Source organism: Prunus dulcis, chromosome 5 (assembly GCF_902201215.1).
Source record: "Prunus dulcis chromosome 5, ALMONDv2, whole genome shotgun sequence".
Taxonomy (NCBI): domain Eukaryota; kingdom Viridiplantae; phylum Streptophyta; class Magnoliopsida; order Rosales; family Rosaceae; genus Prunus; species Prunus dulcis.
Window position 1 is genome coordinate 5,178,257 of NC_047654.1, and position 14,331 is coordinate 5,192,587.

Sequence of the window (14,331 nt, forward strand, 5' to 3'; positions counted from 1 at the left end):
GTAAGCAAAAAGAAAAAAGAAAAAAGAAAAAAAAACTAAACACAAAGTAAAGAGCAAAAGGAACAAAAATATATATACAAAAAGAAAAAAATTAACTGAAAAATAAGAGAAAAAGCAAGATTGGGAAAAGAAAAAAAATTGGAAACAGGTTGCTGCCCCTTTTTTTAAAATATGTTTTTAAAAGAAAAAAAAAACTTAAACAAACGGTGTCATTTCAAGGTGAAGCAAAAGATGAAAAAAAGTAGGAGTGCCTGCACGCAGATCTGCTTGCTGCGCTGAAGGTGCTACGTTCCTTTCAGGCATTTCCTCGAACAGATGGAGGGCATGAATTGCCCAGCCATCCAGCCCTTGCAGGGGTCAATTTTCTTTCATCATGTGGCGGATTCAAGGATTGTGGGGGTCAATTGACCACCCTTGCTCCTCTGTGGATTCGCTATTGTGTACAACCGAATACTTGAGTTACACCCTTCTTAGGCCATGATTTCGTTGTATCATAAGAGATCAACGACACTTAAAAAGACAACTATAGTGCTTTAGATCGAATGATTTATTTGAATTATGACAATTCAGAGTTCTTGTTTCACATGTATGTGAAACTCCAAACACTTTTTATTAATCTTGTTCAGTAAATTCAATTTACATTGACCATCACCATACTAGCCTTAATGTCTTGCAACCAAAATCAAATAAAGAGCGGAAAGACCATTAAAACAAGTAAGTTAGTTATTAAAGAATCAAAATGCAACTCGTTTACAAATTTAAGGACCACATAAATCTAAAACCCTACCATATAACTAGAAACTTTTAGGAGATGAGTTTGCGAGTGATGCATCAGTATTCTTCTACAAATTGTAATTATTTTTCTGCCCTCTTCTGTTTTGCCAGCTTTCTACAAATTGGATTAGTGTTTGTTGTAATTTCTCATGTTCTGACAAACAAGAAAAGAAAATCTTCGAATCTAACCAAAAGAAAAAGGAGAAAAAGAAAAAGAAAACTTGGGATCCACATCGCAGAAGATCACCACGTGAGAGAGGGGCGAGGTGCCGTAACGCCCTTTACGCTTGGACCATTTATGGCACGTGGCAGTGTGTCCAAAAAAGGGAACTAAAATGGTAATAAAACCAAAACCCAACAATCACATTTGGGGCCCGAAACAAAGACCCGTCCGACAAACGACGTCACTTCACCTTCGTGTCCACCACACAAACCACCGATACCCAGCTAGCTCACCGAATATTCCTACTGCTAATCTCCAACTCCCAACCAACAGTCCGCGCTAAAAATCGTCTCAATAACCCGCCACGTAAGATCATAGAACCCAAAATCACACACGTCGAGAGATCATTGGACGGATCGTAATTAGAAACTGATCAGATAAGCAGAGGAACAGAACTCAGAGCGGCATCTTCTAGTCGGGCACGTACGTAGCGTGGTCTGGAAACTTTTATCATTCTGCGAGCACCGCCTTTACCTTGTTCGATTTCTCACTCTGAAAATTTAATTTCCACAGTTCTTGAAAGCTCTCGCGGGTTCTGATAAAAATCGCGGAATGAAGTAGCGATTTTCGACTACTCTTCTCGAAGATGTTGGAGGATCAGGTGGCGAACCTCTTGCAGAGGTACCTCGGCAACTACGTGAAGGGGCTCAACAAGGAGGCCCTCAAGATCAGCGTGTGGCAAGGTTCGAGTAGCTTCTTTGCTGCTTCGTCTTCTTCTTTTTGATTCTTTCTTCGCTTCTTGTGAAAAGTGTTTTCTTGATGCTTTTGGTTTTGTGCTTTTGATTGGTTTGATTGTGAATTGAGTTGTTTTCTGTGGATTGAATTTGAAATGGTCCCAAACGGTGCGTTTTGAGTGATGTAAAAAAAGGGTTTTGTTTGGGTTTTAGGATAGCTTGGTGCCAATGACAGGTTTTGAGGGCTTTAGTGAAGATAACTTGATTTGGATGATTTGAATAGTGACACTCTACTAGCTACTTGGGTTTGTTTCAAATTGAAACACTTATGCAAGTAGCTATGCACATGCTTTAGTCTAACCTTCATTTGGTCATGATGATCATTTCTGTGTTTATTTGATCAAATTTGAATGACTAAATGGTTTTCTTTTTGGTTATTATTTTAGTGAAAATCTCTGAAGGGGGAAATTAGAAATGTAGGATTTTTAGATACCTTTAATGACAAAAAACTTGGCACCAATGCACACATTCACATACATGTATACATGCAGTTTTTAAACTTTTGGCTGCAATGAAACAAACTTCAATACCAAACTCAACCATCAGAACACCCATTAGTTTTATCAAACATAAGTAACCAGCACTTAACAACCATACTCAGCAATACAGACTACAGCATACAGAGGAATAACAACCATACTCAGCAATACAAACACCTAAGTAATAGATGCCTTCTGATCCAACAAAATGGATGAAAGCCTTATGCCCCTAAAAGTATCTGAAACAGATGCCCACAAAGAGGACCGAAAAATCACCCCATCCCCCAATACCTACACTCCCGTCCCTCTANAAAGCCTTAAAGATTCGTTTGTTACTTTCAATCCGAATGAACCATAAAATAGCCAAAATCTACAGCTCCATAGGACCTTGGTCCCTTTCGCTCCACCGAAACCCTTGCTCTCAGCAAGTATAACACCCCCTTGGAGCATCCCAACCCATCCATGCTTCTCTGAACAACTTTTACCTTTGCTTTGAAGCAACGGAACAATGTATCTGAATATGACTGACATGCTCTCCATCACTTATAAATTGTGGTTTCTTTAGTTTATTGTACATTTTAAGTTGTCATTGGCTTTATATATGCGGTTACTCTAAGGTTAGAGAAATGCTATTGTGCATGTTCAGCAGTATCAAATTCTTATGATGGAGCCTGAGAAGCTTATTATGTACTTATTACCTAAAATGCGAATCAGGTGATGTCGAGCTAAAAAATATGCAGTTGAAGCCAGAGGCACTCAATGCATTAAAATTGCCAGTGAAGGTTAAGGCAGGATTTCTTGGATCAGTGAAACTTAAGGTGCGGGGCTATCATTGTTTTTTTTATAATTGTGTTGAATTATTATTTTTTGAATGTTGTTCAGCTTTGTATTGGACGAAATGCTGTGAAATTTACTTCATTTCCATTTCTTGGAGTAATATTTTTAGTTGTTCCAAAAGCGGTATTTGATGTTTAGTTGATATAGATTATGCATCTTAACTTTGACATGAACATATAATATGATAATTGCAGTTTTCACCTAGTATGTACTTTTTTATTACTAGACATTTTCATTTTCTAATTTACTGGGTATATTTTGTTTGTGTGGAATATTGTTATAATATTTGGTTTTGAGAAGTTTTCTTATGATATTTGTTATTAACTGTATTTCTCCAATGAGGTTATTATTTTTTTTGAACGAAGGTTCCATGGAGCAGGCTTGGCCAGGATCCAGTTTTAGTTTCTTTGGATCGCATTTTTCTATTAGCTGAACCCGAAACCCAAGTTGAAGGATTTAGTGAGGATGCTGTGCAGGAAGCTAAGAAGAATCGAGTGCGGGTAAGACACAGTAATCTATGTGGTGGAATTCATGTGTTCTTTGCCACTACATATTTGAGTGATCATATGTGTTTTTTGCCTTGTAAATAGGAAATGGAAATGAAGCTGTTGGAGAGGACGCAGCAACTAAAGTCAGAAATGGTAGGGTTTAACATAATCCAAGTCTGCTTGTATTTTAGAACATGGCTTTACCTTAACTTTAGGCTCCCTTGCTCCAGCATATGGGTTTAAAATCTGATCTATGGGTGATTATTTGAATGCTTTATTTCTTCTTCTGGAATTCATATCTTCTTTATCTATTATGATATCATTTTACTATTTGTAATTTGTTTCTCTTTGAAGAATACATCATGGTTGGGATCCCTGATCAGCACAATAATTGGAAATTTGAAACTTTCAATTTCAAATATTCACATCAGATATGAGGATCTTGAGAGGTAGAGAAAAACCTGTTTGAGTGTTTTATTCTTTTTAGTTAGTCTGTTTTCAGTCAACTATGTCTTGGGTAGCAATCCTAATTATGTCTTGGGTTTATGCTTTATGTCTTCTATGGTGTAGCAATCCTGGCCATCCGTTTGCAGCAGGCATAACCTTGGAAAGACTTTCAGCTATGACAGTTGATGAAAATGGAAAGGAAACCTTTGTCACTGGGGGTGCTCTAGACCGTATTCAGAAGGTTCCTTGTTATCATACTATATGAAATTCTAATTTGTACAGCAGTATTCAGATATTTTTTTTGTGCATGTTTAAGATGCTGGTGTATCAGAGGACAAGGCGTCCACTGACCTCCAGCTCCTAACTAACAAAATCTATGGACAACAGAACCAACAAAGAAGATACAACTAAACAACAAATACAGCGAGAACAAACTCTAAGACACTACAGCTATCCAATAAAAAAAACAACAGGAAAAGAGTTGTCCCTATACTCTACAGATACTGTAGCCCAGAAAGATGCCAAAAATTGAACCCTCCAACAAATATCAAGTATCCTTAGATATCTCTCCACCAAACTACCAAAAATATAAAATATAAATGTACAGACTAAGAAGTTCAATAATGGATACTTCCTAGTTGATGTTATGGGAAGTCACTGTTTGATTATTGCATGTCATTTGATTTTTTGAAATTGACTTCATATATCCCTGAGATTCTTTCAAATACTGATTAAAGGCGTCTATTTAAGAAATTTTTTTAGAACAAGTAAGCATTTCTTGTACTTGTGAATAACTTGGCTTCATCGATATATTGATCCCTTCTTTCTGCTTATGCTATATTCTGTCATTTTCAGTCTGTTCAACTTGATCGGCTTGCACTTTATCTGGATTCTGATATTTCTCCATGGCATGTTGACAAGCCATGGGAGGATTTGCTTCCATCAGAGTGGGTCCAGGTATATGCCCAATCCTCTTTTAGCAATAGAGGCTCTGTACCTGCATGCACATACATGCGTATATTTATATATTACCTTTTTGGCACTTCAGGTTTTTAGATTTGGCACTAAATATGGTAAACCAGCAGATGGATTAATAAAAAAGCACACTTACATACTGGAACCTGTGTCTGGAAATGCCAAGTACTCAAAACTACAGCCAAATGAATTTGCTGACAGTGGCCAGCCTTTACACAAAGCAGCAGTTAATTTGGATGATGTGACTCTCTGTTTGCCAAAGGTTCATTTTCATTTTCATTTTCTATTCCTTCTGATTTAGTGCTGGGAGGTAACGTGATTTGTTTTAAAAGCAATTGAGTACTATTTGTTTGCAGGATGGATACAGGGATGCACTAAAGTTAGCTGATAATTTTGCTGCATTTAATCAGCGCTTGAAGTATGCTCATTATCGTCCACATGTCTCTGTGAAATCTGATCCTAGGTCCTGGTGGAAGTATGCTTATAGAGTCGTTTCTGACCAAATGAAGAAGGCAAGGTCAGGATCAATGAATTTCTTTTAATTCTCCTGCCTTATGAATTGTTGTGTTTCTGATGGACTTCGTGGCCATATTGTTTGGGATTTTCTTATCTATATATTGTTTTTTCCTGTAAAAAAAGAGGAAAATTCTCCTCCCCAATGAGATTTTATGTTGTGAGCTTAATCCCAAAATAGTGAAATACTTTTTTAACAGTAAAGAAAAGGGCTTCCTCTCATAATCAGTTAACTTAGTTTAGTTTTATTAATATTAATACATTTTAATTTATGCAAATTTTGTTAACAAATAAAAAAGCAGTGAACTTCGTTATATGCTCTGCAAACTGAATTTAGATACATATTTTTTTTATATATTTGCTTAAAGCATTATCTTTGTGGCAGTGGGAGATTGTCATGGGATCAAGTTCTGAAGTACGCAAGATTACGTAAAAGATATATCTCGCTATATGCTTCACTGCTTAAATCTGATCCTAGTCGGGCAGTAGTTGATGACAACCAAGACATCGGGGAGCTAGATCGTGGACTTGATATTGAACTCATACTACAGTGGAGGTACTCTTTTTTGTTGTAAATGTATTTAGTTTCTGATAGTTATTAATTGTATGAAGGGTTATTCGTTTTATTAGTCCTTGAACTTTGACTCGATTTGCATTTTTTTTTTTTTTTGGAATAGAAACATTGTATTGATAAACAAGAGGAAAAATCCTCGATCAAACAAGAAGACCAGAAATAAAGATTGTCTGACCTACTAAGATTGAAAAAATTCTGTAATTAAAAAACACAAAAAACACAAAAAACACAAAAAACACAAAAAACACAAAAAACACAAAAAACACAAAAAACACAAAACTTCAGTAAAATCATCTTAAGACTGCCATCATGTCTCTCATGATGGTAGAGTAGTGATGGTCCTTGAACTGCCCCAAAACTGAAGCCCAAAGGGATGCCCAAAATTTAATTCTGTCCCATAATTTCTGAAGATCTTCCCCTGCCATTCTTCAAAGGATTCTAAAAGCCCTTTCTTTTTCTACTGGCTCTTAGTCTATTCTCTGCAAAAGCCGCGTTGGCTTGTCAGTGACAGTGCCATGTGCGTAGGATAAGCAGAGGACGACAACAGTGCGTAGGAAAGTTGGGTTTTGGGATGATTTCTGGGTGGAGGGGTGGGGCGGTGGGGTGGGTTTTGGGGTTGGAGGGCGGTGGCTGTCGGATGGGTTTGGTGGTTGGAGGGGGGTGGTCATGGGAGAAAGTGGGAGAAGAAATTGGGGAGGGAGGGAGGGAGATTTGAATTTATTTTCTTATTTTTAATATTTTATTCATATTGTAATCAATTTAAAATATAAAAAATATAAAAATACCATTTTACCCCTGCATTTAACAGAAAAGTTAACAAATTTGACGGCAGGATGATTTGTCCTAACAAAACTGAAGTTGAAGGACCACGGGAACGATTTTGGAAATTGAGGGACTCAAATGCAAATGGGATCTAAGTTAAGGGACTAATAAAACGAATAACCCATTGTATGAAATTGACCATTCTCTCTACCTGTTGAAACTGGTGTGTTTCTATGCATTTTTAGCTGCATAGTACATTTATTTTGTAGATAGACCATTCCTTGAAATGATTTTTGCCTTGAAGTATTTTGTAGTATTGTGGTCTCATTCATGCAGGATGTTGGCTCACAAGTTTGTAGAGCAGTCATCAGAGTCAGACCTTGACTTGAGGAAACAGAAAGCAAAGAAATCTTGGTGGTCAATAGGATGGTAATAGTTTTACCGTCAAATTTGAAACTAGGTCTCTCGACACTCTAGGTATTTGTATATTCTGATGTTTGCTTGTTTCCTAATTCTATCTACTGTTCCAGGGGCAGTCAGTCTCAGATAGATCAGAGTGAGCCATTTAGTTTCAGCGAGGAAGACTGGAAGCAGTTAAATAACATCATTGGGTATAAGGAAAGTGATGATAGGCTGTCGGTTGTAATTAATGACAAGGCGGATGCTCTTCAGACTTCCTTGAGCATTTGTATGAAACATAATGCTACTAAGCTTATTGATGAGTCCCAGGAGTGTCTTGCTGAATTATCATGTGAAGGCCTGGATTGCTTTATAAAGCTTTATCCAGAGACAAAAGTTTTCAACATAAAATTGGGATCATATAAGTTATCAACACCGAATGGTCTCCTTGCTGAGGTAGGCCTTTCTCCTGCTGTGTATTGTATTTTTTAAAACGTTTTCTCTTCAATATTTATGGATTAATTTCCCTATTTCATCCATAAATCATCTATTTACTTCCCTGCAGAGTGCAAGTGTGCATGATTCTTTAGTTGGCACATTCTGTTTTAAGCCTTTTGACGCAAATGTGGACTGGAGCTTGGTTGCTAAAGCTTCTCCTTGTTATGTGACTGTATGTTTTTGCTACACCAAAGCTATTACTTCCTCCAAGGTGTACTTGTTTACTGATTTGATCTCTCTGGCAGTATCTAAAGGACGTAATCGGTCAAATTATAAAATTCTTCCGAAGTAATACAGCTGTTAGTCAGACAATAGCATTGGAAACCGCAGCTGCAGTGCAGGTTCTTTGAAATATGCTTAAATAGTTCTTTCGACTGCTTTCCAAGCTTGCTGGTGTTGAACATGTTAACCAAGATGCTTCAATCATTTTGTCTGTTTGTGTTTTTCTTCAAATTTTAAATATTGTTGCTTGGACTTCTGAAATTAATTGGAAACTTCAATTATTTGATTGGTATGTAAGTCATAGGGGCAATATTGGGAGATTTTTTTGGGAGCAAAAAGTAGAAAAATTTAGGAACAAAGATTAAATATTCAAAGAAACATGCATCCATTGGATATGTTCTTTACGGAGTTTATATGCTAAGGCACAACACTGAGTTACTTGTGACTTTCCTTCTGTGCCTATGTCATGATGCAAGATCAGGAAAATGTAGAGAATATTGTCAGGATGGTAAATGAAGTACATCAGCTTGCGTGCTGATTTTTCTAAAGATGCCCAAGATGGAATAATTTAGGAAGAATTCAGTGAAAGATGATGATTATATTGTTTTACTACTCTCTTTGCAGCATATGCATGCTTTTACCATGGCCTGATTAGAGCTGTGGGTGCTTGTTATTCTGTCGCAGCAAGTATGGTGATCAAATTTTCTGTTAATGATGGTATACAAACTGTCTTTTTCAATATATACCAGATGACAATCAATGGAGTCAAGCGCACAGCTCAGCAACAAGTGAACAGAGCATTGAAAGACCATTCCAGGTTCTTATTTCATTTCTTTCTGGAGTACCTTGAGCCCCTTCCCTAAAATTATATTGATCCCATGAATGAGAGGAAAAATTGACCATAACATGCTAATGGTAGAATTACAAAAGGGTGAGGGAAGTGCTGATTATATACGGACAAATACAATAGCGGGATCCCTTTTTAAGTGGACATACATATATTTGTATATATATAAACATAATATATTTTTCACATTGTTATGTCCCATGGGCCAGGTTGTTTGGAGTGCCGTGGGTTTGGTTGGCCTCAAAATTGCTATTTCTTTTGGGTGGACAATTATTTCTGTATCTTTTCTTAATAAAAGTTTGTGATGCTTAGCTTCTTTGTATTTATTCTATTAATGTTTTGTTATCATTTGTTAGGTTTTTGCTGGACTTGGATATTGCGGCTCCGAAGATTACAATTCCTACTGATTTTTGTCCCGACAACACACATCCAACAAAACTCATGCTTGACTTGGGAAATTTGATTATTGGAACCAAGGTTAACAACAATATTAATTCTTAATTATCTAATTATGAGTTTGTTTCCTACAGACATTTATGTTGAGCTTGAAAGTGCATGCAGGATGACTATGGAGGTGGATCCCCGGAGGAGCTGGATCTGTATCTGCAGTTTAATTTGGTTTTAAAAGATGTATCTGCTTTTCTGGTTGATGGTGACTACTGTTGGAGCCAATCTCCTTCAAACAATTCTGCTGGTTGTGCCAAATTAAATGGTGTTAGTTTGTTGCCTTTATTCGATAAATGTGGGGTAACTGTAAAGCTTCAACAGGTAAAATACTGTGACCTGTTTAGCTTAAATACGAAGCTTATTTTCACGTGGCATTTGCGAAGATTAAGGTTTTGGATTTTTTTTTTTGTTATTACATCCAGATTCGATTAGAGGGCCCGTCCTACCCTTCAACAAGAGTCGCTGTTCGGCTACCATCATTAGGGTTTCACTTCTCTCCAGCTCGGTATCATCGATTGATGCAAATTGCTAAGATTTTTGAAGAGGATGGTGAGGACTTGGATCTCCCTTGCGCTTGGAATGAGCCTGACTTTGAGGGGTGGTTGTCTCTTCTTGCTTGGAAGGTTACAATCTATCTATCTCTCCCCACCCTCTTGTCTCCCATTTGCCCCTAAACAAAAAAACACATCCCAAAAGTAGTTCATGTCTTTATTATAGTGCTATGTTTGAGCATCTACTCATTCCTATAAACAGAATTTATTCATTTCTTTATTTTAATGTGATGATAGGGTCTCGGGAATAGGGAAGCGGTCTGGCAGCGGCGCTACCTATGCTTAGTTGGGCCTTACCTTTATGTACTTGAGAACCCTAGCTCTAAATCGTACAAACAGTGTATCAGGTTCGGATGCCAACTTTTCCAAATTGAGTTGTGATCGACATGATAGTATCTACTTAATATGTAGATATATATCCAAAAAGTATGATTCAGAAAAAAAACAAAGATGGAGATATTTGCCATTGTTGCAAAAGTTTTAATTGAAATCTTGTGGAATGATTTATTTGTCTATTTGTTAAAAAAATGCATATATTCTTTGGTTTTTCTTCCATTCCTCGAGTTGAATTGATTAAGTACAGACTACTTGTGTTACGCAAGTACCACTGACTTGGTTCATTTCACTGAACCACATCCACACCTTTGTATATTCCAATAACTCCAGCTGTTTCTAGATATGAATTCACTGCTATTTATAATGTTCTAGAAAATTCTAAAATAGTTTCTCAACATTTCCTAACTGCTAAAAATTATATATGAAACACTTCATATAACATAATAAGTATATATTAAGTGGAATGTTGTATACTAGAATTTGTATTAACTCTAACTAATGCTTGCAATATGCTTGTGGCAGCTTAAGTGGAAAACACATATATCAAGTTCCCCCAGAGTCTGTTGGTGGTGCTGATCTTGTGTTGGTTGTCTGTGATGCTGCACGAGCAAATAGCAAGGTTGTAACTCCATCTTTATAGTTAGAAAGAACGCTTATTTGTATAGCCCCCTGTATAATGGTTTGTTGAGTATTACTTAGTTTTAGTTATTTCTTTTATATAGGTTGTGGAGGATGCAAATGCACTAATAGTGCAATGTGATTCTGATGATTCGAAGAAAATTTGGCAAAGCCGGTTGAAGGGGGCTGTATATCGTGCATCGGTAATCCTTGTTTAGTTTGTGGTAGACATATCCCGGCTTCGATATGACAGCACTTTTAACTTTTAAGGACATGCATAGGCCTCTTAAGTAGTTTTATATGCAGGGTACTGCTCCTGTAACTAGTCTATCTGAAACTTCATCTGAGTCCGAGGATTCTATAGTGGAGCTTAATGATAAAGATGATGTGGTTGATTTATCGAAAATGGAGAGAGCATTTATTACTGGTGTTCTTGATGAACTAAAGGTCTGCTTCAGTTATAGTTACCAGGTAAGCCTAAACTATGTACTTGATAAAAATTTGCCTTGTAAGGGAAGATCTGACAGAGCTGTTTTTCTCTAATCTCTAGCATGACCAGAATTTTATGAAAGTGCTCCTAACTGAAGAAAGGCGTTTATTTGAATTTCGAGCAATAGGTGGCCAGGTGATACATTAATCGAAATAGGCATTGGTGTGTTTTGATGTTTTTAAATGTTTTTGTTTTTGCGACTCCAGAGAGTTATGTTTTTGGACACAGGTTGAGGTATCGGTTAGATCAAGTGACATGTTCGTTGGAACTGTTTTAAAATCTTTGGAGATTGAAGACTTAGTTTCTGGCAATAGCATGTCTCAGCCTCGCTATCTGGCAACATCGTTCATCCGTAATGCAGAAACACGTTTAACCTTTGGTGCCACAGAGAATCAGAGTTTTGATGGCAGTGAACTAACCCCGACTGAAGGAGATGAATTCTACGAGGCACCAGAAAATTTGGTTGACCCTGAAAGCTTATTGTTGAAATCCCCTCGTTTTACTCGTTTTCCTGGTCTACTCCCGGTTAATGGACTTGAAGAAAGTGAGGAGAACATTGAACTCAATGGTTCGTTGGATAGTTTTGTGAAAGCTCAAATAGTTAGATATGACCAAAGCTCTCCTCTATACCATAATATAGACATGCAGGTGAGTATTATTCTGTGTTAAATTTGGGGCTTGATCCGTTATGTTGTTGCTTGACTTGTTATTCTTTAAATGGTTGTTTTAGGTCTCAGTCACCCTGACTACCCTATCATTTTTCTGTCGGCGACCAACAATTCTTGCCATCATGGAATTTGTTAATTCTATTAACATTAAGGATGAAAGCTGTGAATCTTTCAGTGACAGTTCTTCAGCAGCTATTGTGAAACAGGAACTCTCTAGAGATGATGCAGTTGGTAGTCCACGACCAGTGACAATCAATGAGCCTTCAATTAAAGGATTGCTGGGAAAGGGAAAGTCCAGAGTGGTTTTTAATATAACATTAAATATGGCTCGCGCTCAGATTATATTAATGAATGAAGATGAAACCAAACTTGCTACTTTGTCACAAGATAATTTGGTTACCGATATTAAGGTTTTCTCAAATTTGTCCATCCTCATTCATCCTCTAGAATTTCTGTTTTTATTAAACTCACCTGTTTCAGGTTTATAAACCCTATTGTTTTTCAGGTGTTCCCATCCTCTTTTAGCATTAAGGCAGCCCTTGGAAATCTTAAAATAAGTGATGAGAGTCTTCCTAGCAGCCATATGTACTTCTGGGCATGTGATATGAGAAATCCAGGCGGCAGTTCATTTGTTGAGGTAACACTATGTTCCTACCAATAAGAATAACGTATGATCATTTAACAAAAAGATTGATCACACAAGAACAACTAATTAAGATTCCGTCTTGAGCTTATGTTCCTAAAGTTCTTCTGATGATGGAAATTTAAGTTCGTTCATGATTTTTTCTTTCTTTTTATCACTCCAGAGGCTTTGTTTTTTGTTGAAGATTTTAAGACATGTTCCTCAGTAACTTGTGTGCTTTCTTTGATGGTTATTGAATAGGTCAAGGGACCAAATAATGTTTAATTCTCTATGTATGCCAAGGGACATAGTGAGGTTTTGGGAGGAATTGGCTGGGTTGTGTTGGTCGATGGTGCATGAGTGGGGATTTTCATATGGTGAGATTTGTCATAGAGAAATGTAATGCAGGAAGGGTGACAAGGAGCACGTGTTATGATTTCTTAAGGGAAACAAACTTGTGTAATTCCGAGTTAAACAATGCAGTCTTCACTCTTCACTAGGTCCAATATGAGAGAAAATGTGCTTCCAAAAGATTTGACAGATTTTTCCATACTGCAGAGTGGGAAGAGGGATTTCCTAATGTGAGAGAGATGGCCCTTAGTGGGGTTGTTTCAGATCGTTGTCCTATATTGTTTGATTCTAATAACATGTGGTTGGAACTGCTTCAAGAAGTGGTGGGAAAGTAGGGAGTTTAAATGGTTGTTAGGGTTAAGTTTTAGGTGATGTAAGAAAGGAAAAGAGGGAAGTGCAGGAAAAATAATTGAAGAGCTCCATTTGTTGGAGTAAAGGGACATATTGCTGGAAGAGTGCCGAAGGGAGAGGGCAAGCTAAGACTAAAATTGTGGGAGGCTTGTTTTCAAGGAGATTTGTGGAGGCGAAAAAGTGGCTTGGGCAAATGAGGGTGATGGCAGTAAAAACATGTTGATAAAATGGTAAATAGGAGGAAAAAAAGAAATTTGATCAAAATCTTGGAATTGAGTGATGGGCCATTCACTGATGACAAGGGGAGGATTGAGGAAGAAGTAATTAATTTTTGTAAGAGATTTCTGTGGGAAGGAAGGTGGGGAAAAGGAAAGGGCGATGATGGTAGGAAATGTTAACAACTTCATTTGACTCCTTCGTATTCCACACTGTTGCATCATGTAGGCAAGCTAACATTTATATTACTGTTTATGGCTTTGATAGATAAATTTGGATAGACATTTGGTGAATAAATTTAGAGTAAATGTATAAAGAGACTATAGGGTTCCACATTATTGAGACAGTTAATCTACTTTCTTCTGTTCTGCAGTTGTTTTTTTCCCTTTTTCGTTCTACTGTTTTACTATTCTCCTATTTCGTTTGCTTTTATTGGTATTAGGGATAGTTTTACAAATAACAGTCATTATGATGCAGTTGGTTTTTACTTCATTCAGCGTTGATGATGAAGACTACGAAGGCTATGAGTATAGCCTTTATGGGCAGCTTTCAGAAGTACGCATTGTTTATTTGAATCGATTTATCCAGGAGGTAATATACATTTAATTCATTTGTTCATTATGCACTCTGGTTTGTTTCCACTTCTCTTATGTCTGTAAAATCATTTGTAGGTGGCTAGTTACTTCATGGGTCTTGTTCCCAACAATTCAAAAGGTGTCGTCAAGCTAAAAGATCAAGTAACAGATTCGGAAAAGATGTTTACAACTAGTGACTTCGAAGGATCACCTGCCCTAAAGTTGGATGTCTCTCTTAGGAAGCCTATTATTTTGATGCCTCGGAGAACTGACAGTCTTGAGTAAGTTTATATTGGAATCTAGGCTCTTATGGATTTTAGTTTTAGACTATTGG

At 37.0% G+C, this 14,331-nt stretch overlaps 1 protein-coding gene across 1 annotated transcript in view; it reads left to right on the forward strand.

The window, feature by feature from the left end:
• The first annotated feature begins 1,426 nt into the window (after positions 1-1,426).
• The window catches only part of LOC117627416, a 35,907-nt gene continuing 23,002 nt past the window's right edge, over positions 1,427-14,331 (forward strand). Inside the window, exons 1-28 of the mRNA XM_034359511.1 lie at positions 1,427-1,680; positions 2,925-3,028; positions 3,413-3,547; positions 3,638-3,688; positions 3,890-3,984; positions 4,106-4,223; positions 4,838-4,939; positions 5,031-5,219; positions 5,314-5,474; positions 5,856-6,026; positions 7,143-7,235; positions 7,337-7,661; positions 7,771-7,875; positions 7,949-8,044; positions 8,675-8,742; positions 9,129-9,249; positions 9,334-9,540; positions 9,642-9,842; positions 10,008-10,117; positions 10,629-10,725; positions 10,829-10,927; positions 11,031-11,195; positions 11,275-11,349; positions 11,443-11,862; positions 11,945-12,292; positions 12,388-12,519; positions 13,900-14,013; positions 14,094-14,278. Coding sequence (XP_034215402.1) covers positions 1,584-1,680; positions 2,925-3,028; positions 3,413-3,547; positions 3,638-3,688; positions 3,890-3,984; positions 4,106-4,223; positions 4,838-4,939; positions 5,031-5,219; positions 5,314-5,474; positions 5,856-6,026; positions 7,143-7,235; positions 7,337-7,661; positions 7,771-7,875; positions 7,949-8,044; positions 8,675-8,742; positions 9,129-9,249; positions 9,334-9,540; positions 9,642-9,842; positions 10,008-10,117; positions 10,629-10,725; positions 10,829-10,927; positions 11,031-11,195; positions 11,275-11,349; positions 11,443-11,862; positions 11,945-12,292; positions 12,388-12,519; positions 13,900-14,013; positions 14,094-14,278 — 4,184 coding nt within the window. The 5' untranslated portion in view covers positions 1,427-1,583. The remainder of the gene's footprint in view (positions 1,681-2,924; positions 3,029-3,412; positions 3,548-3,637; positions 3,689-3,889; positions 3,985-4,105; positions 4,224-4,837; positions 4,940-5,030; positions 5,220-5,313; positions 5,475-5,855; positions 6,027-7,142; positions 7,236-7,336; positions 7,662-7,770; positions 7,876-7,948; positions 8,045-8,674; positions 8,743-9,128; positions 9,250-9,333; positions 9,541-9,641; positions 9,843-10,007; positions 10,118-10,628; positions 10,726-10,828; positions 10,928-11,030; positions 11,196-11,274; positions 11,350-11,442; positions 11,863-11,944; positions 12,293-12,387; positions 12,520-13,899; positions 14,014-14,093; positions 14,279-14,331) is intronic.